At 32.4% G+C, this 23,484-nt stretch overlaps 1 protein-coding gene across 1 annotated transcript in view; it reads left to right on the top strand.

Moving 5' to 3' along the window:
- The first annotated feature begins 790 nt into the window (after nt 1–790).
- The window catches only part of LOC140039984 (protogenin B-like), a 45,705-nt gene continuing 23,011 nt past the window's right edge, over nt 791–23,484 (top strand). The window contains exons 1-3 of the mRNA XM_072085580.1: nt 791–1,167; nt 6,864–7,172; nt 9,447–9,591. Of these exons, the coding sequence (XP_071941681.1) occupies nt 1,107–1,167; nt 6,864–7,172; nt 9,447–9,591 (515 nt within the window). The 5' untranslated portion in view covers nt 791–1,106. The remainder of the gene's footprint in view (nt 1,168–6,863; nt 7,173–9,446; nt 9,592–23,484) is intronic.

Genomic DNA, 23,484 nt, shown 5'->3' with positions numbered 1-23,484 from the left:
GAACACACTGTACTTAACATACGAAACGATATTAAAAGTAGTGACTTATTTCTATTTTATATCCCTGTGCTACCCTGGTGCTAATTTGGGTTCACTTGAGCAGTTACCGTAGTAGTACTATTTCTGTTATTGATATTTAAAAAGGCATAAATGGCGCTCCGTAGAGAAGTAGAGAATGCTCCAGTCGTCAGAATGACGCTCTGAACATACCTCCATTGATTGGTCGGTATTTGATTGTCCATTCATAATCTATACAGCGCCACCTATAGTTGTATGTACCGGGATATGGTACCTGGTTGAGAATTGAGATCCATGACATTTTTTTACCTTTTAGCGCCATGGTAGAATTTGTTTTTAAAATTCTGATATTTTTCAGTCTGACTGTAGTGTACATCTAATTGTGATGATTGGATTAGACAATGACGTTGCATGACGTAAATGATAGTGATGTATGTGGTAGTGTGGTTACCACCACTACCTTGTCACATCATTCTCTGGTTATTCATGATCTACTAAGTTATGTTATGTATATAAATATTATCCCAAAGCACAGTGCAATAAAAAACTGCATTCGTCGCTTATTTGTTTTCGCTCTTTCGATTACTATAAATTATAGAAACTGAAATGCATGAGCGATCTTGATTGTAAAGGTAACAAAAGTTCAACAACACACGTACAATGTCGAATGCACAGTACATTCACAACATTGTAAAATGTAAAAAAAACAACACAACGTCCATTTATCGTCAATTGAGGTTTTCCTTCAGAGCTACTAAAACGGATTTAATTAAAGGACCCGGTTGGAATATTATCAATATTATAGAAACATCTATAAAATAACAGGGGGAGTAATGATTGTATGTAGAATATAGCCGTGCCCTGGGACGACACCGACATCGGGTCATCGTCTCTCTTCCAATCCGCTGGCCAAACAACAGAAAAGTAGCTCCGTAAAACGAAAGGATGACCTTAATCTGGTCATGGTCAACACATAGTGTTTGATTCAACGTTACTGCAAGCCTGTTTTTGCGCAAGAATTTGAAAAGCGTTTTTATTGTTGCATACTGTACTCACAAGATGATTTTGGTGCATATTTACGAAAAAAAATGGCTATATTGACCGATGTAATAGTTTATTTATGCAGCGTGTTGGTACTGTCTTTAACAGGTAAGAAGTCGAGGAATTTCTATGATTTTCATATAATTATGTGCTGGCTAATGTGCTAGGGATGCCTGGCTAATGTGCTCTAGGGATGTCAGGGAGGGAACAGAATTGTTGCGGTTAGCATATCGCTGTTGGTGAAGTATCATGCTTTAATGGTTAGCACCATTGCTTAGTTGATGGGCCACGGATGCGGATTACATACAGGCGTGCGAATAAACAATACTCGAACCATTTTGGTGCTTGAGCGGTGGTGGAGCTAACTGTGATAAGTGTGTGCTTAGCTGCTACATGTTGGGCCTAGGATTTACCCTTCCTAAAAGACACCAGCGGTGGGTTGTGAAACTTACCTACAAGGATACCACAGCAGATACTTTTGATGTATATTTAAATTTTTTTTAATAGATTAAGCAAAAAAGGCATGTTACAATGTTGGATTTCATAATTTATTTTATCATAGAGATAATAATACTGATAATATTTTATATTAAACCAGAATTGAGTTGAAAATAAATTTAATTATAATATCGCTATGATTTTTGCATTTGATGTCTATTTTCTGAATTTTAAAAATACTAATTGTAAATTGATTGTTTTTGTACACAAATGTCATTCTTAATTTCTCCCATGATGGTAACTACTAATATCTTGTTTACTTTTGTTTATTTATTATATGTAATGTTATAATTCTATGGATATGAAGTCATAAATAAAGAGAAATGTAATGAAATGAAATTTCATATATTTATTTGACCAACAATAAAGGTAACGGGACAATTTGGCCTGAGACGATTCGGCCCGGGACGATTCGGCGCAGGACAATTTGGCTCGGGACGATTTGGCCCTGGAACGATTCGGCCCGGGACTTTTCGGCCCTGAGACGATTTGGCACACTTAAAGTTTATCGGCTTTGATATGCATTTTATAAGCATAGAATAAGCTTTTTTCCCCAAACTTTATTTTCAGAGAGACGATAGGGTAGTACTACTAGGGATAAAGATGCAATAAAGCAAACATTTTGAAAACATTGTCGAAAATGATAATTTTTTAGTCATGCAAACGATGTAAACAAGTTACGCCCTCTGTTGGCCGCTTGGCAAATGCACGGAATAAACAAGGTTTACGAAGTAATAAATTGAATATCAAATTACGTTTTTTTATATCAACATTGTCAATATCAATAATACGGATAGTTAAACACCTTTAAAAACTTGATAAATACGGTACCAAAAAAAAATTAATATGAATTTGGTCTAAAGTGAGACACTTCGGCCCAAAAAGTGGGATGTTGCGGCCCAAAAGTGGGCCAAATAGTCCCGGACCGAATCGTCTCAGGGCCGAATCGTCCTGGAACCACAATAACATTAAAAGAAACCTTTCAAGCCACCAGAACATTTCCGACCACTGAGACGTTTTGGCCTATTTTCATATATTTCAATTTACTCTCTCTCTTCCCATAATTGTGTTGACAGTCATTTGAGTTGGAACGCTTTGGGTGGAGGTGAAGAGTATTCATTTCTATATTAATATTGTTTTATTTCATGTAATGTAAAAATGGAAAATGTATGAAATCAAACAGTTGAATTAATTTCCTCGAAAAACTGATCACAAAAACATAAGGAAAACATTAAATGTTATGTTTAAATAAAGTCTTCTTACTTCAACCCACATTATAATCAAAAGGCTACTAATATTTTATTATAAAAGAATAGGAAAATATCAATAAAATTTAACTTGTGTTAACTAACTTTAAAATGTGGTTTAATTCATCCCTGATTTTGATTTGATTTTATAAGTGTTATTTATTTTTTTAAATACTAAAAATGATGATATTTAACCATCATTCTCATGTTTTTGTGTGTTCAAAGGTAAATCTTGACAAAATAAAAATCATTTACATTTTTTATTTAAATAATGTTAAAATATAAAGATAGGAAATATTTTGTTAGTTTGCCTTGGCTTTACAATGAATGTATTTAATACAGTATACTGCAGTATACTACAGACAGTTATTATATTATACATTACAGCAATTACAATTTCATTCATCAAATTGTACGTTGACAATAAAATTGTGTAGAATGTTTTAAATAATGAATACAAGGATAAAGGCAAGTGATTGTAAGATGGTATCGCAGCTGCTCTAAAAAATGAGGTAACGGAATGATGGACAAAGAATACACTTATATACTTAAGAATATACTTACATACTTCACAACAAACTGAAGGCTACAATCAATTATATAATACTACAGTTATTATTATAATATTACTACTACAATTTACAGTTACTTATATACAGGGACCAATAAAAAAAATATTTTTACAGAGGAGTTAAAAAAAAAGATGTATTTAGGTATATTATAATATCTTTTAAAACACAAATATTAATATAATTTAACTGTATTCCTGGTTAGTCATTAGAAAATAATTGTAAAAAATAAATGTTTGTTTGTAATTTATTATAATAATAATACCAAATTTTATATTGTAATATATAAAATAAGAATAGATGTTTCACCAAAGTAGTAAAGTAATTTTATTCAAATCAAAGGAGATAATTTTAATATTAAGAGAATCGGATTAACAATGTTTTGTGTAAGAGGAAATTGTTGAAGATGATAATTATCGTAGCTAGGCCTTCAAAATGAATTCTTAAGTGACAGCTGCTTATGTAATAGTATTCAAACTTGACCTTAGCATATGTGTATTCTCAACAAAGAACATAATATATTATATAAAAATGAGTTGTGTTAATGACCATATTGGGACAATTCACAGTTGATCCATGATTAAGGTCACACAAGTGAAAGACTCCTTCATTGGATTATATTTATGGATGATGTCATCATTATTCTACTGCAGTAACTGCAGTAACTAAATATTTGTATTATATTTTATATATAATATTATTTCAATGTAGAAGTTTACACTAAGACCCCATTTACACTTACGTTTGGGTCCTGGGCCGGTTGCAAATATTTACCTTTTAGGCCAGCTCAGAGCGTTTACACTAGCGACGCAGATTACTGGTCGTAAATAATTTTATCGGAAGTACCATTGCATGCTGGGATACAAAGTACAGTTTGTTTACATTTTTCTCTCTCGATCGTCAATTCAACTTTCCGCGCGAACCGACCGTTTTATATTTATACTGTATTGTTGTTTTTTGTCCCGTTAAAACAAAATGAACCCCACTGTTTTATTATAATATGGCTGTATTTTATGTATATGCAAAACAAGCGGAGGAATACTTTATTGAAAGAAGTCACAGATGAGGATAATGAAGAGGAGGTTCTTTTTACAAAAAAGGTCAAACGTTGTTCACGGTTCACTGCGTAAGCCGGCCCAAAACGTAAAAGCCGCTCCTGAACCTACCTGGAGAGGTTGCCCAGATCTGCGTCCGGCCCAGGGCCGGCCTAAATTTTTGGAGTATTTACACATTATCAATTGCCGACCCAGAGCCGGCCTAAATCGTAAGTGTAAATGGGGTCTAAGAGACACTGATAACAAGCGTATTAAATAATTCCATAAACAGGTTTAAAAGATAAACAAATATAGTTACTGCAGTAACTGCAGTACAGTATAGATAATTTTGAAATGGTCCCTCATAGTATGTAAATGTTTTAATTTTGATATTGAATTTGCATATCTATCCATTCATTTTTTTACCAAATTTCAGTTTTGTATTTAAACCTAATTTTTATTCAAAAGACATTTTAAATTTCTATCACATAAATTATTATTTTTTGGGATAAATACATTTTTTATTGTACATCGTATCTTTGCAAAGTATTTTTTTTTAAAGAGAAAGCTTTGTTATGAGAGGAAAATATTATTTTGTTTTATTATGTTTATTTTATTACTATATTCCCTAAAGCTTAATTAAGCAGGAATAACATTATATATAAAACAGTACAGTACATTGCTTTTGCATATTTATGTATGACCTAATGGTATAAGTTTATCATACCACAATATTAACATATATATGAAAATAAGGGCATGTTATTTATCAAGGTATTTCATAAGTTGGAAGGACTCATTTTCTGGTGGATGTGCAAAGTGTGGTGTGTGGCAATGGAATCGCTGCTGGCACACACTTAGTTAATTATGGCTAAACCTCACCTCCTTTTAGACTAGAGGTTTATCTAGGGTAATATTATAGGCTAATAGACTATATTTTCCCTACAATTTTGACGTTTTGTAAAAATAATACATATATATTACTTTAAAAACATTAAACCAGGTCATTCCTTGTCTTAAATGTACGTTTTATGGTAAATTATGATAAAAAGTGAGAAACAATACACTACCTAAGTAGCTCGCAGCAAATGACCTCTCGTGGACGGTCTTTAGGCCTTAGCCTAGCTAGGCTTAGTTTTGTAGGCCTAGCTGGTAAACATCGGTAACGTACGATCACTAGCTAGCTAACACTGTGCTATTCAAACCTTTCTTGTGCTATTCAAACTTGTGTTTTGCTATTCAAACTTTTCAGGAGCATTTTATCTTTTCTTTTAATGCAAAGAGATAATTTGTGTTATATATCATGCATATTATGGTTGCTAAATAATACAACTTTCCAAGTTTTCACCATGTATTAAATTTCACAAATTACTGTAACATTCAATTTAATTCAATTTATCAATAATAATAAACCTATTACATCCCACTCAACAATACACTTAAATTTCCCTGAAAAGGCCCACTCAGTTGGCTCAAGTTGTATGTTCTCATTCAATGATTGTGTTGACAAAAAGGATGATGATTGCCGTCTGACATTATGAATGCCTATTTTGTGAGCCCTAGAGATGAAGTGCTGTACAGGTGGAGCCAGAGTATATAATATATTCATATAATAAGTTAATAATATCTTGTGCAGTTGTTTACAAACTGCGATGGATCTCTTGACAGGAATTCCAGTATACCTGCATTGCAAGCTGGTATTCATTAGATCCTGGTTCCTTTGGGATTACGTGACATGACCATGGCAAGTCAAAATTTGCTGTAACTATGCATAATGTGTGTTTTGAGGCTCTGGGAGATTTAGTCTTCCAGCAATGACATATGCCGCCAACTCTTGGTTCGATGATTATGTTTTTGAACATTTTACTCTTTGATTTAAAATGCATTAATCCTCAAAGCCTAGGTCATCAAAATGCACAAAATATAAGAAACTTGTTTTTGTACAGAAAAATACAAGGTTATTTTTCACATTATATTATGGCGTAATTTGACACATGTGAGTAAAAATGTTTAAAACATTAGATACATTGATTTATAAAAAAATAAAAGTGCTTTAAAAAAACAAACAAAATTATGAAACAACTATGAATTTAAAGAACATTGGAAATCATAATACATTCAAATATAAACTTAAAACATCTTCTGAAATGCAACTTCTGATTTTGCTTGTTAAGATTTTTGATGTATGTTTTTTTTTTATGTCGGGGAAACAAGCTGTAGAGCTTATAGGGTATCCTCTTGTATTTGATGAATGAACAACAAATACAAAACACAATCAATCATTATTGGAATCTATGATCAACATTTGTTTTTTCTGTAAATTGGCTTTTTTAAGAGGATAGAGTTTTAGAAATATAAAAATAATAGTGTTTGATAATGACTTTGTACGAATAAATACAAAACGGTTGTTAGTTACAGAAGCCCAAATATAATAATGTATTTTGTTGTTGTTATAGGCGTCAGCAGTCAACTGGATATACAGTTTGATGTTCAAGATGTAGTTGCCCTGCGAAAACATTCAGCGTATATAAACTGTAAAGTCTCAGGCCAGGATGCGTTAACTGGCAATATCATTTGGTTAAAAAATCGAAAACAGTTGGATAATGAAGATAGTAACATTGAAACGTTTCCCAATGGAACTTTGTACTTTGCTATGGCACGCCAAAAAGCAGCATTCTCTGATTCTGGTCTGTATCAGTGCTGTTTAAGGATCTTAAACTCAAGCTCTCAAGTGTGTAGCCAAGACGTAACATTCAGCATAGCCAGTAAGATTTTTAATAATTTTATTCTAAATCAAATATATTATTGAAAATTATATTCAACTTTATTCATATTCTTCTAGTGGATGTTTATGCAAATCAATATGTCCATATTTGGAAGTGTGTTAGGTAGAGTTCAGTTTGGTCAGACATTTTCATCAGTCATCCACCAAACTGCTTACTGAAATTTGGCAAACTATCATGCACTCCCTCACTCCTGTTTAACCTTTAACCTTTATCCTATCAGATGTCAACTTTGATAGATATTCCCAAGAAACCAGCATTACCTAGAAAAGATTTCATGTTATATAATTTATGTGTTTGCAGCTTGTAAGTGAAGCATTTTATGAATAAATTGTTGCTATTTAAAGGAATTAAATTAAAATTACTGCGAAAAGAAATCAATTTCAAGCTAGTGTCTTTTTATCATAATTTACCATAAAACGTACATTTAAGACAAGAAATGACATGGTTTAATGTTTTTAAAGTGATATATATGTATTATTTTCCAAAAAACGTCCAAAATTGCAGGGAAGGGGTCCTTTAGTCTTGGTCACTTTCATCAGTAAACATTCTTTCAATTAATTGTGCTTTGTATGGCATCATTGTGGCTGCCACTTAAACACACTCAATGAAACCAACGCATTGTATGAAAATGCTCTTATTTCTCCTGCCTCCAAATCTGGTTGGTATAAATGCTACTGTACATACACATCGCACGACCTGGTTACCACAAATTCTTATGGTTTGTGATGAATTTTGAAACATTTAGTTTAGTAGTACGGTAGTACTTTACATAGATATGCCATTGCATGCATCCTATTAGAACCATGCTTAAAGCTCTGTCTACACTATCAAACTTTATGTGATGTGCCCATATATGGGCATGATGATGTCATATCACTACCATATTTAGGCATATCACCACCATATTTGGGCACATCACACTTTGTTTGTCAAACTAGTTTGATAGTGTACACTGACGGAGCTTAAGAATATGATTTGTATGTGAATCTTTTTTTTTACTAGAGATCTTAGTTTGAAGAATTAATTGAACAATTACAATGTTGTATAAATTAATATGCAATTGTTTCATGTTTTTTATTTGACACCCACTATAAAGCTCTATCTACACTATCAAACCAGTTTGACAAAAAAAGTGTGATGTGCCCAAATATAGTAGTGATATGCTTAAATATGGTAGCAATATGACATCATCATGTCCATATATGGGCACATCACATGTTTTTGTCACATAAAGTTTGATATTGTAGACAGAGCTTTATACTATGTCAGGGAAAACCTTCTGAATCTTCCTTTTAATCTGATAATTACATATTTGGCATTTAGATCATTCCATGACCATGTTTCAACATAAACTGTTGGAAAGCTTGAAGATAATCTCAATGCTTGTTTCTGCAATTATTGTAACAAAAATGTTTGAAATTTAAACTTTTTCTAAATTATTTGACAATATTAATAGAAGCTGTTACTGATATTTGATTGTACAATATAGATCATTGTTTTTTTGAGAATAATACGTTTCAAAATTATTATCTCAAAATGAATTCTGTATACAAAAGACTGAGTATTTACATTGTATCATAGAGATGTTATAGTGTTTCTCTCTATGATTGCATATACTAACTGTACTTTGTATGTATTTTGCATTTTTAAATGAAAATGTTAAAAGTGTATACTGCTTTAAAATGCAACATTTATTATTTACTATAAATATATAGAATGTAGTTAAAGTTGGTGTGGAATTTGTGATCAGATTAATTAATTGTACTATAAATCAGATGTACATACACAGCCTTTACTTCTTCTTTTGGAAAGAAATATGGAACCAGGTTGGGTCAAGCTGAGAAGCTAAGCCAATCAAAATGTGTTAAGTGTGTGCGTTGAGTTTATCAAAAACAAAATGCCATGTACTGATCATCCAATTTTCTATAAAAATATTGTTGAAAGGTAGATTATCAAATTAGGATGAGAAAATGATATATATCTTTATTGTCAGTTATTACAATCTATCATTTTAATATTAATAACTTATATAAATAACAATTTATTTAAATTTTACAGTTTGTATAGACCTATTCTTGAATAGCCATTCCATATACCTCTTTCCACCATACCCACAATATTTTAGTTTTTCAATGATTTAGGAAATTTACCTACTTACAGTTTAAAAGAACATTTTATTTACTGAAAGTTATATTTCCAGCCATGCAGCTAAAACAGATAATAGCATTGAAACATATGGTGCGTATCTTACAGAAATGCCAAAGTTATCCAAGGCTCGAATCAACCTGAATTATAAAGCGGGACAAGCTGTTCGACTGACTTGCCCGACAGAGGCCGCTGTTCCACGCCCGATCATCACCTGGTATCGAGATAAAAAAGAGATAATACAAGATGATAGGTAGGTGATTTAAGTTTACATGCTATATTTATACATTTTCTATACTATGGCAAAAATAACTGTTTATTGAAATTGTATCAATTTTGGCAAAATGAGTTGTTGCGGGAGTACATTTGTGAAAATATACACATTGGAAGTATACAGAGTTGAGCTCCCATTTTGAAAAAGGTCAAATGCTAGTCCAAAATCGAAAGACAGAAAGCTGCTTCCAATAGTGGCTCTCAATTTTCCAGCCATTGCAATTTTGTTAAATATAACTTTCTGATGGCTGCAAATTATCATTAACAAAATTACTTAATATGATATTTTAAGGACTGAGGAACACGATCATACAAAAGTCAGAAGGGAGTAGTGTGTACCCTGGTGCCTCTAAATATAGCCACAGCCATTTAAAAAACTTGTATAGGAATGACTGAGTTTTACTAGGACATCCACAAACACTATTTTAGCTGAAGATACAGGAGGTGCCCACACCTACAAGAATTACAGTACTAAAAATACACTGTAGCTAATTTTTTAATGTATTTATTATGTACAGATACTTTCAAGTGTACTTTTTTGTGGATGTTCTGTGATTTATGCATCCAAATCTCATATGTGTTTGTTTTGGTTGACTTCTTTGTGTTTGTTGATATTGTACAATATAATAATTTATTCAAAGTAAACAACATGTTTTTGTGGTTTGAAATTGATCTTTTTCAAATGGTGTTGAAATGTGTTTCATTTGACTTAGTTAAAACCAGTTGAAGGTTAGCTGACCCAATAGTAGTATATGCATTTGTAAGATTTCATAGTGAATGCATTGGCCGCTGCTGTGTTAATCCAATGAACTTGCTTAGTGACTGGCTTACTTGGATGGAGCTGCAGTCATATTATGTATGAATGTAATCTACGGTCATTAAGCATTATAAAATGTGTTTCAACGGCAGATCATAGCTCCATTAGGATGCAGTAGATGCCATCAAGGCCATTCGCAAACCTATTGAAAATGAAAAGCATTTTATACTGCTTTCTCATAAAATTACAAAGCTGACTTTAATTATTTACTGTGCTGAGACTCAGTTTTAAAGCTGCTGAATTTTAACAAATTTAAATCTAGCTAACTGTAGTATAGTAGTATCACTCGACGTATTTTGTATATTATAATTTATTATTTATTTATTTATTTTCAATCTTTCTACATAGCAAAAAAACAAACATATAAGTATAACAGGAGAGTAGCGGAAAAGCAAAAGTATAAAACTGTCATCTTGTGATGTGCTTGACCAGCCCCTGTCAACTTGAACGATACAATAAAACCGACATTTAACAAATTTAGAAAAATACATAGAAAAATTATGCTGTAGAATGTGATGGTTGCACTTAAAGTGATCAGTTGTATCATTGTACAGCTGGACTATACACAATAGACTAGATACATGACAAATGGCTTATGTTAATACTGTGTTCATAGTTTGATATCCACACAATGGACTAGATACATGACAAATGGCTTATGTTAATACTGTGTTCATAGTTTGATATCCACACAATGGACTAGATACATGGCAAATGGCTTATGTTAATACTGTGTTCATAGTTTGATATCCACACAATGGACTAGATACATGACAAATGGCTTATGTTAATACTGTGTTCATAGTTTGATCCTACACAATAGACTAGATACATGACAAATGGCTTATGTTAATACTGTGTTCATAGTTTGATATCCACACAATGGACTAGATACATGGCAAATGGCTTATGTTAATACTGTGTTCATAGTTTGATATCCACACAATGGACTAGATACATGACAAATGGCTTATGTTAATACTGTGTTCATAGTTTGATATCCACACAATGGACTAGATACATGACAAATGGCTTATGTTAATACTGTGTTCATAGTTTGATATCCACACAATGGACTAGATACATGACAAATGGCTTATGTTAATACTGTGTTCATAGTTTGATCCTACACAATAGACTAGATACATGACAAATTGCTTATGTTAATACTGTGTTCATAGTTTGATATCCACACAATAGACTAGATACATGACAAATGGCTTATGTTAATACTGTGTTCATAGTTTGATATCCACACAATGGACTAGATACATGACAAATGGTTTATGTTAATACTGTGTTCATAGTTTGATATCCACACAATAGACTAGATACATGACAAATGGCTTATGTTAATTCTGTGTTCATAGTTTGATATCCACACAATGGACTAGATACATGGCAAATGGCTTATGTTAATACTGTGTTCATAGTTTGATATCCACACAATGGACTAGATACATGACAAATGGCTTATGTTAATACTGTGTTCATAGTTTGATATCCACACAATGGACTAGATACATGACAAATGGCTTATGTTAATACTGTGTTCATAGTTTGATATCCACACAATGGACTAGATACATGGCAAATGGCTTATGTTAATACTGTGTTCATAGTTTGATATCCACACAATAGACTAGATACATGACAAATGGCTTATGTTAATACTGTGTTCATAGTTTGATATCCACACAATAGACTAGATACATGACAAATGGCTTATGTTAATACTGTGTTCATAGTTTGATATCCACACAATGGACTAGATACATGACAAATGGCTTATGTTAATACTGTGTTCATAGTTTGATATCCACACAATAGACTAGATACATGACAAATGGCTTATGTTAATACTGTGTTCATAGTTTGATATCCACACAATGGACTAGATACATGACAAATGGCTTATGTTAATACTGTGTTCATAGTTTGATATCCACACAATGGACTAGATACATGACAAATGGCTTATGTTAATACTGTGTTCATAGTTTGATATCCACACAATAGACTAGATACATGACAAATGGCTTATGTTAATACTGTGTTCATAGTTTGATATCCACACAATGGACTAGATACATGACAAATGGCTTATGTTAATACTGTGTTCATAGTTTGATATCCACACAATAGACTAGATACATGACAAATGGCTTATGTTAATACTGTGTTCATAGTTTGATATCCACACAATGGACTAGATACATGACAAATGGCTTATGTTAATACTGTGTTCATAGTTTGATATCCACACAATGGACTAGATACATAGAGTAACTATAGAGGGCGCGCGGGTCGGACGTGTATTCGAATTCGTCTGAAGACTGATTCTGAAAATCCGCTAAAATCTACAATACAATCTATAATAGAGTTAGCATCGAAGTTCTGTTTAATTGCTTAAACATTAAACTAAATACTTCGCGAACCATTGAACCAGATATATATCATTTTCTTTAGTTGGACTACTGCTAGGCCTAGGCCTATCTAAATATGAATAAAAAAAGGTCCAACGAGGCTTCTCTTCTGCCTGATGCAGGTGTTTCGGCCGATGCCAGCAGTAACGAAAGTGTGCCTAATAAGGTAAAATGTAGAACGTGTGAAGACGCGGTAAATGAAGGGGACAAAGCATTAATGTGTGAAAGCTGTAATGTTTGGGTCCATTTAAGCTGTACAAAGTCGATGTCCACTAAAGAATACAATGTTTTACAAAAGGGAAATAAAAATCTAATCTGGATGTGTGATGGATGTGTGGAAGCACAGATGGGCCTGGGTAGGCCTAGCCCTAGCAAAGAATCTTTGGGAACTGGATTGTCTGGTGTTAGGAAAGCGCTATCAACAATAATGCTCAAATTGGATAGCTTGGCTTCTGCAGTTGATATTATTAATAAAAAAGAAGAAGTTAGAAAAGTTGAAATAGAAAAATTAATTGAGGAGATGGTCCAGATTGTGATTGATTGGATTAATCAAGCATCAGGATACTCTGATAGTCATGATGGAACAAATTTTATGAACTGGGTTCAGGATCATTTTTACTTTCAACATGTAACACAAGCAACTAGATTTAGAGATGGACAGAATCCTAGTCTTTTAGACTTGGTTTTTACAAATGAAGAGGACATGATCGATGACATTTGTTACAGTGCACCACTCGGTAAAAGCGATCACGCAGTATTAACATTTAAATTTGATTGTTACATTGAGTCGCAAGACAATATCTTGTTAAAACCAAATTATCATTACGGTGATTATGTTCAAATAAATGAAGAACTAAAAAAGATTGATTGGGAGGGGAAATTTGAAAATGGTGGAACAGAAGAGTGTTGGAATTTGTTTAGTGAAATTATTGCAGAAACTAGTGGACGGCACATTCCCAAGGCAAAAAAGGGGGACAACAGTAAGGTCAAAGAGCCTCTTTGGATAAACAAGGGTATGAAGAAAATGATAAAGCTTAAAAGAAAAGCATGGTTTAGGTATAACCATTGTCCAAGCAGATCTAATAAAGCAAAATTTAAAGATGCTAGAAATAAAGTAACATCCATGAAAAGGAAGGCCATTTGGAACTTTGAAAAAATGATTGCTTCAGAAATAAAACAGAAACCCAAATCATTCTGGCGATATGTAAACTCCAAAACCAAGGTTAAAGCGAGACTACCATCCCTGAAAGATGAGAACAATGTGGCACACAGTGATGATCAGTCCAAGACTGAGATACTTAATACTTTTTTCTCTACAGTTTTTGTAAGGGAAGATATTGATAACGTACCAGAGTTTCAAAGAAGAGTTTTTGATACAGTTTGTTCTGAAGTTGAAATATCACCCCAAATTGTTGAAAAATATTTAAAGAAGTTAAATGTGACTAAGAGCCCAGGACCTGATGGTATTCACCCTATGATTTTAAGAGAGTGCAGAGCTTATATTTCTGAGCCGCTAAGTAAAATTTTTTCTAATTCATTGAAAGAAGGTATTGTTCCTCGGAATTGGAAAGAAGCTCATATTGTACCTATTTTTAAAAAAGGAAGCAGGGTGGAAGTAAATAATTATCGGCCTGTTAGCTTGACTGCTGTTTGTTGTAAAGTTATGGAAAGTATTATTAGAGATTCTTTAATTAAGCATTTTGTCAACAATAACTTATTATCGGAACATCAACATGGCTTTAGGTCCGGTAGATCCACAACAACTCAACTATTAGAGATAGTAGAACATTGGTCTAAGCTTTTAGATGAAGGGCGTGATATTGATGTGGCATATTTGGACTTCCAAAAGGCCTTCGATTCTGTACCTCATATGAGACTGTTAAGGAAGGTTGAAGCTTATGGTATCTCCGGTAACGTCTATAATTGGATTCAAGACTTCTTAAAAGGTAGAAGACAACGAGTAATGTTAAATGGGACTCTGTCGAAATGGTCGGATGTGATAAGTGGTGTTCCGCAAGGAAGTGTGCTTGGTCCGATTTTATTCTTACTCTTTATCAATGACTTGCCTGAAGTTGCAGTATCAGAAGTTAAGATGTTCGCTGATGATACTAAAGTTTATGATTATGGGGAATCCAAAGAAAAATTGCAGATCTCACTTGATAATATGTTTAATTGGTCGACCAGATGGCAACTACCTTTCAATGCCAACAAGTGCAAGATGTTGTATATAGGGAAAACAAATGAGAAGAATGAGTATTTTGTAAATGTACAAGATAAAGTTAAAATTGAAGAGACTGCTATAGAAAAGGATCTCGGAGTATACTTTGATCATAAATTGAACTTTGATTATCATATAAATTGCTGTGTTGCTAAGGCAAATAAAATAGTGGGTCTCATCAAAAGGACTTTTTGTTACAATGATAAGGATATGTTTCTTAGTCTATACAAATCTTTAGTCCGCCCTATCTTGGAATTTAACTGTTGTGTCTGGGCACCTCATCAAATTGGACTGATTAAGAAAATCGAGTCGGTTCAACGAAGAGCTACCAAATCATTGTCAGAAATAAAACATTTGGCATATCCGTATAGATTGAAGTTTTTGGGTTTACCTACACTGGAGTACAGACGATTAAGAGCGGATATGATCCAAATCTTCAGAATTATAAATGGTCTTGACGCTATTGAATGCAGAAAGTTTTTTACATTTGTTGATTGTCATGGAACTAGAGGTCATGAATACAAGCTATATAAAAACAAGTTTAGGCTTAATTCCAGGAAGTTTTCCTTCAGTTGTAGAGTTGTGGACTCATGGAATAACTTGCCATCTAATGTTGTAAATGCTCCAAATTTAAATCTGTTCAAGTCACTCCTCAATGGTCATTGGAAGTCCCTTGACTGCAAGTTTACCTTTTCATATTTATAATCACTTTGGAACATTATGTGTACCCGGAGCCCGGAGTCATACGAAGACAAGAAGGGTCATATAAGCTATATTTAGCTTTCTAACCGACCCATAACATCAAGCAAGTATCAAGCAAGCAAGTATGACAAATGGCTTATGTTAATACTGTGTTCATAGTTTGATATCCACACAATGGACTAGATACATGACAAATGGCTTATGTTAATACTGTGTTCATAGTTTGATATCCACACAATGGACTAGATACATGACAAATGGCTTATGTTAATACTGTGTTCATAGTTTGATCCTACACAATGGACTAGATACATGACAAATGGCTTATGTTAATACTGTGTTCATAGTTTGATATCCACATAATGGACTAGATACATGGCAAATGGCTTATGTTAATACTGTGTTCATAGTTTGATATCCACACAATGGACTAGATACATGGCAAATGGCTTATGTTAATACTGTGTTCATAGTTTGATATCCACACAATGGACTAGATACATGACAAATGGCTTATGTTAATTTACTGTGTTCATACAGTAGTTTGATATCCACACAATGGACTAGATACATGACAAATGGCTTATGTTAATACTGTGTTCATAGTTTGATATCCACATAGTTTTCTGTTTATTACTGCTACTTGCTGAATTGCACCTCAACATCTTCAATAATTAGATACTTTCTATTTAACTTTTTCTTTTCGCTTTCATAAAATTTAAACACTTGTAAATACTCACAGCCTGTTTCTGTTGCAAGGAAATAATTAATGAATTACCTTGATGTTATTGCCAGCAGAAAAGAATAACTATTCCTGGTTATTTGGCTCAAAACAATGGTTAAAAATACCTTTTCCTATTTCAACCTTTAGCAACATTTAAAAAATGATAAAGAAAACGTTTTTGTTTTATTTGAAAGAAACATTAGGTTCATTAATCAGTAATGATATACCACAGTTATAAACTCAACTAACAAAAAAGGTTACAGTATACAGCTCAGCATTACTCACGTTGTTCAGTACTACAGTACCTTGGCCTCATCATATTTACCCCCGGCCTCTTAAATACAATGACCTTCCACAATTATTTACTCTTTGTCCTATTATATCTTGTGATAGAAGCTATGCGAAAGGTCACAGTGCACTGAATGTGGGTTCTGTAAATAGTTTGTTATTGTTACCCATGCTAGAATAGAATCATCAAATACCCTAATATATTTGGATTTTTTTTACCTATTGGAAAAGAAACCAGAGTGATAATTTCTATATAATCCAAGTAGCGCATATCACTATAGGGATGTTCTCATCAAAATATGGCTGCTGTAATTTGACCAGTTGAAGCTGCACCCCTGGTCAGTCGCGTATTTCTAGGTTGATGGAGAGTATGAGCATACAGTGTACTACTGCTATGTCTTCTGCGATGATCCTGTTATGTAAAAAAAAGTAACAAAGAAATGGCGGCCATGTTTAAATTGATCCTGGATTTTAAAATAGGGAGGGTCTAAAAAAGGTAAAAATGAAGACCTGAGCTTAATTTGATGTCCTATCTTTTGCATTATAATTTGCAAGCTTTAAGTTGGGTGCGGTGGAATATTCAGTTCAATGTAATTTGCAAAATTCTTTGTCATGATCTCTGATGGACACTGAAGCCCAATAAGTTTACATTATTATTATTAGTATAAAACAACATCAACAACAACACACAGATGAAATAGAACTATAAGTTAAAATTAGTTAAATCACATTTTCTTGGATATACAACAGTAATTGTAATATTACAGTTCATTAGCACGTAGTATACATAAATTATAGAGATATTATCAGAGAATTGCATGGGCCTCTTTCCTGTTTGTTTTCCAACAATCTAATCTAACATTCACAATCACTACCAAGTAGGCCTAGGGTGGTTATTATTATACTTTCCTGTACTGTACACTTTACTGTACAATGATTTCATAATGATTAGAATTGTGTACTGTATCTGAAGTACCTGTATTTGAAAATGGGCCTGTTAACAATTACATATACGGTAACTGTTTATATAATAGATTTTAAAAGTATAATTATTAAATCAGTGCGTGGGCATTGAAAAGTGTTATTATTATGCAAAATGTAATGCACTTGTTTCGTTAGGTCAAAACTGATGTCTGCTGTTGTTGGTATAATAGGGATACACTAATCGACACAAGACCTATAGTATCGTTTTAGTTATAAATGTTAATGTTCCTGAACTTCAAACTGTGTTGTGGGTAATAGCCCAAGTGTCAAGTTTTAGTAAAGCGCTATCAACCTTTATATGACAAAAAAAATTATATGGACATGATGATGTCATATCACTACCACATTTAAGCATATCACTACCATATTTAGGCTGTTAGGCACATCACACTCACACAAACTAGTTTGATAAGTGTAGACAGAGCTAAATGGACTTTGTTTATAAATAGTTTATCAAGACCTGTTTGAATACCGATATTATGTTTCTTTTTCAACGAACATCGCTCTTTCTTTCTTTTTCAGTTTTGTGATAATTTGTTGATCTTTATACTTCTGGGATTTTAATACTAAAATGATTGTTTTCACATGAATTATAGAATCATTCAAGCGTGATGCGAGAGATCCATTGCTGCAATTGAGGGTGCTATTTATTCCATGTTTGTAATGTGCATGGGACAAATGACTTAACATACCATGCAAAGGACGCAGTAGTTACGATAGAGGATAAACACAAACAATATAGGGAAAAGAATTGAACCCATTACTTCCTAAATACCAGGTTTGGATCCTACCATTGTACCATATCACTCCCTCAACATAATAATGTTAATAATTTAGGCTTATAGCGTATTATGCGAAAACCTCAATGCTCATTACAGAAGGAATAAAAAGCCACAAACAGAATTAAAAACAATACATAAACAATACAGTAACAATACAGTATATGAGAAGATATTTCACGGAATGTACAACCTATCTCCACAGTAAAACCATGCTTTGAACATGTAGAATGTGCATGTTACATATAGTAATGCTTTAAACATTATAATTGAGTACTAAGTTGTATAGACCAATGCTGCTTTAAGCATACAGTATTATAATTGAGTACTGTACAAGTTGTATAGACCAATGCTGCTTTAAGCATACAGTATTATAATTGAGTACTGTACAAGTTGTATATACCAATGCTTTAAACATACAGTATTATAATTGAGTACTGTACAAGTTGTATAGACCAATGCTGCTTTAAGCATACAGTATTATAATTGAGTACTGTACAAGTTGTATATACCAATGCTTTAAGCATACAGTATTATAATTGAGTACTGTACAAGTTGTATATACCAATGCTGCTTTAAACATACAGTATTATAATTGAGTACTGTACAAGTTGTATAGACCAATGCTTTAAACATACAGTATTATAATTGAGTACTGTACAAGTTGTATAGACCAATGCTTTAAACATACAGTATTATAATTGAGTACTGTACAAGTTGTATAGACCAATGCTTTAAACATACAGTATTATAATTGAGTACTGTACAAGTTGTATATACCAATGCTTTAAGCATACAGTATTATAATTGAGTACTGTACAAGTTGTATAGACCAATGCTGCTTTAAGCATACAGTATTATAATTGAGTACTGTACAAGTTGTATAGACCAATGCTTTAAGCATACAGTATTATAATTGAGTACTGTACAAGTTGTATATACCAATGCTGCTTTAAGCATACAGTATTATAATTGAGTACTGTACAAGTTGTATAGACCAATGCTTTAAGCATACAGTATTATAATTGAGTACTGTACAAGTTGTATAGACCAATGCTGCTTTAAGCATACAGTATTATAATTGAGTACTGTACAAGTTGTATAGACCAATGCTTTAAGCATACAGTATTATAATTGAGTACTGTACAAGTTGTATAGACCAATGCTTTAAGCATACAGTATTATAATTGAGTACTGTACAAGTTGTATAGACCAATGCTGCTTTAAGCATACAGTATTATAATTGAGTACTGTACAAGTTGTATAGACCAATGCTTTAAGCATACAGTATTATAATTGAGTACTGTACAAGTTGTATAGACCAATGCTGCTTTAAACATACAGTATTATAATTGAGTACTGTACAAGTTGTATAGACCAATGCTGCTTTAAGCATACAGTATTATAATTGAGTACTGTACAAGTTGTATAGACCAATGCTGCTTTAAGCATACAGTATTATAATTGAGTACTGTACAAGTTGTATAGACCAATGCTTTAAGCATACAGTATTATAATTGAGTACTGTACAAGTTGTATAGACCAATGCTGCTTTAAACATACAGTATTATAATTGAGTACTGTACAAGTTGTATAGACCAATGCTGCTTTAAACATACAGTATTATAATTGAGTACTGTACAAGTTGTATAGACCAATGCTTTAAGCATACAGTATTATAATTGAGTACTGTACAAGTTGTATAGACCAATGCTGCTTTAAACATACAGTATTATAATTGAGTACTGTACAAGTTGTATAGACCAATGCTTTAAACATACAGTATTATAATTGAGTACTGTACAAGTTGTATAGACCAATGCTGCTTTAAACATACAGTATTATAATTGAGTACTGTACAAGTTGTATATACCAATGCTTTAAGCATACAGTATTATAATTGAGTACTGTACAAGTTGTATAGACCAATGCTGCTTTAAGCATACAGTATTATAATTGAGTACTGTACAAGTTGTATAGACCAATGCTTTAAGCATACAGTATTATAATTGAGTACTGTACAAGTTGTATATACCAATGCTGCTTTAAACATACAGTATTATAATTGAGTACTGTACAAGTTGTATAGACCAATGCTGCTTTAAGCATACAGTATTATAATTGAGTACTGTACAAGTTGTATAGACCAATGCTGCTTTAAACATACAGTATTATAATTGAGTACTGTACAAGTTGTATAGACCAATGCTGCTTTAAGCATACAGTATTATAATTGAGTACTGTACAAGTTGTATAGACCAATGCTTTAAGCATACAGTATTATAATTGAGTACTGTACAAGTTGTATATACCAATGCTGCTTTAAACATACAGTATTATAATTGAGTACTGTACAAGTTGTATATACCAATGCTGCTTTAAACATACAGTATTATAATTGAGTACTGTACAAGTTGTATAGACCAATGCTGCTTTAAACATACAGTATTATAATTGAGTACTGTACAAGTTGTATAGACCAATGCTGCTTTAAGCATACAGTATTATAATTGAGTACTGTACAAGTTGTATAGACCAATGCTTTAAGCATACAGTATTATAATTGAGTACTGTACAAGTTGTATAGACCAATGCTGCTTTAAACATACAGTATTATAATTGAGTACTGTACAAGTTGTATATACCAATGCTTTAAGCATACAGTATTATAATTGAGTACTGTACAAGTTGTATAGACCAATGCTGCTTTAAACATACAGTATTATAATTGAGTACTGTACAAGTTGTATATACCAATGCTTTAAACATACAGTATTATAATTGAGTACTGTACAAGTTGTATAGACCAATGCTGCTTTAAGCATACAGTATTATAATTGAGTACTGTACAAGTTGTATAGACCAATGCTGCTTTAAACATACAGTATTATAATTGAGTACTGTACAAGTTGTATAGACCAATGCTGCTTTAAGCATACAGTATTATAATTGAGTACTGTACAAGTTGTATAGACCAATGCTTTAAGCATACAGTATTATAATTGAGTACTGTACAAGTTGTATATACCAATGCTGCTTTAAACATACAGTATTATAATTGAGTACTGTACAAGTTGTATAGACCAATGCTTTAAGCATACAGTATTATAATTGAGTACTGTACAAGTTGTATATACCAATGCTGCTTTAAACATACAGTATTATAATTGAGTACTGTACAAGTTGTATAGACCAATGCTGCTTTAAACATACAGTATTATAATTGAGTACTGTACAAGTTGTATATACCAATGCTTTAAACATACAGTATTATAATTGAGTACTGTACAAGTTGTATATACCAATGCTGCTTTAAACATACAGTATTATAATTGAGTACTGTACAAGTTGTATAGACCAATGCTGCTTTAAACATACAGTATTATAATTGAGTACTGTACAAGTTGTATAGACCAATGCTTTAAGCATACAGTATTATAATTGAGTACTGTACAAGTTGTATAGACCAATGCTGCTTTAAACATACAGTATTATAATTGAGTACTGTACAAGTTGTATATACCAATGCTTTAAACATACAGTATTATAATTGAGTACTGTACAAGTTGTATATACCAATGCTGCTTTAAACATACAGTATTATAATTGAGTACTGTACAAGTTGTATAGACCAATGCTGCTTTAAACATACAGTATTATAATTGAGTACTGTACAAGTTGTATATACCAATGCTGCTTTAAACATACAGTATTATAATTGAGTACTGTACAAGTTGTATAGACCAATGCTTTAAGCATACAGTATTATAATTGAGTACTGTACAAGTTGTATAGACCAATGCTTTAAGCATACAGTATTATAATTGAGTACTGTACAAGTTGTATAGACCAATGCTTTAAGCATACAGTATTATAATTGAGTACTGTACAAGTTGTATATACCAATGCTTTAAGCATACAGTATTATAATTGAGTACTGTACAAGTTGTATATACCAATGCTTTAAACATACAGTATTATAATTGAGTACTGTACAAGTTGTATATACCAATGCTTTAAGCATACAGTATTATAATTGAGTACTGTACAAGTTGTATAGACCAATGCTGCTTTAAACATACAGTATTATAATTGAGTACTGTACAAGTTGTATAGACCAATGCTTTAAGCATACAGTATTATAATTGAGTACTGTACAAGTTGTATATACCAATGCTGCTTTAAACATACAGTATTATAATTGAGTACTGTACAAGTTGTATATACCAATGCTTTAAACATACAGTATTATAATTGAGTACTGTACAAGTTGTATAGACCAATGCTGCTTTAAACATACAGTATTATAATTGAGTACTGTACAAGTTGTATATACCAATGCTTTAAGCATACAGTATTATAATTGAGTACTGTACAAGTTGTATAGACCAATGCTTTAAGCATACAGTATTATAATTGAGTACTGTACAAGTTGTATAGACCAATGCTGCTTTAAACATACAGTATTATAATTGAGTACTGTACAAGTTGTATAGACCAATGCCCTAAACATACAGTATGTAAATATGTGATACATATGACCTAGATTTCACAAGGAAACTGGCTAAACTAGATGATATTATACCAGGGACTTGGGTTAAGGCGCTCGGACCATGTGACTCTCAAGAGAACCGACGATGACAATGTTGTTGGGAGGCCGATGTAAGCATAAACAGTGATTCATTTTGTAAGGATCAATGAACTACAAATGTTATATTGTTTTGCTAAGAAAAACTGATATACGAAGGATTAATGTCAGAATATGCTATGACATATTGACCTGCAATAACCATTCATGAGTCCCTCTAGTCCTGCCTAATATGGCTTCAATTTGTTTATAAAGACCATATAATAATATCCTTCATGCGCAAAATAAGAATTATGATAATTTTGAAATTGTGACTCATATGTCTACCATAATTCTATTTGTTTGAA

Source organism: Antedon mediterranea, chromosome 2, assembly GCF_964355755.1.
Source record: "Antedon mediterranea chromosome 2, ecAntMedi1.1, whole genome shotgun sequence".
Lineage (NCBI taxonomy): Eukaryota > Metazoa > Echinodermata > Crinoidea > Comatulida > Antedonidae > Antedon > Antedon mediterranea.
The sequence above is the reverse complement of the archived record's forward strand: the minus strand, read 5'-3'. Positions and strand labels throughout refer to the sequence as shown.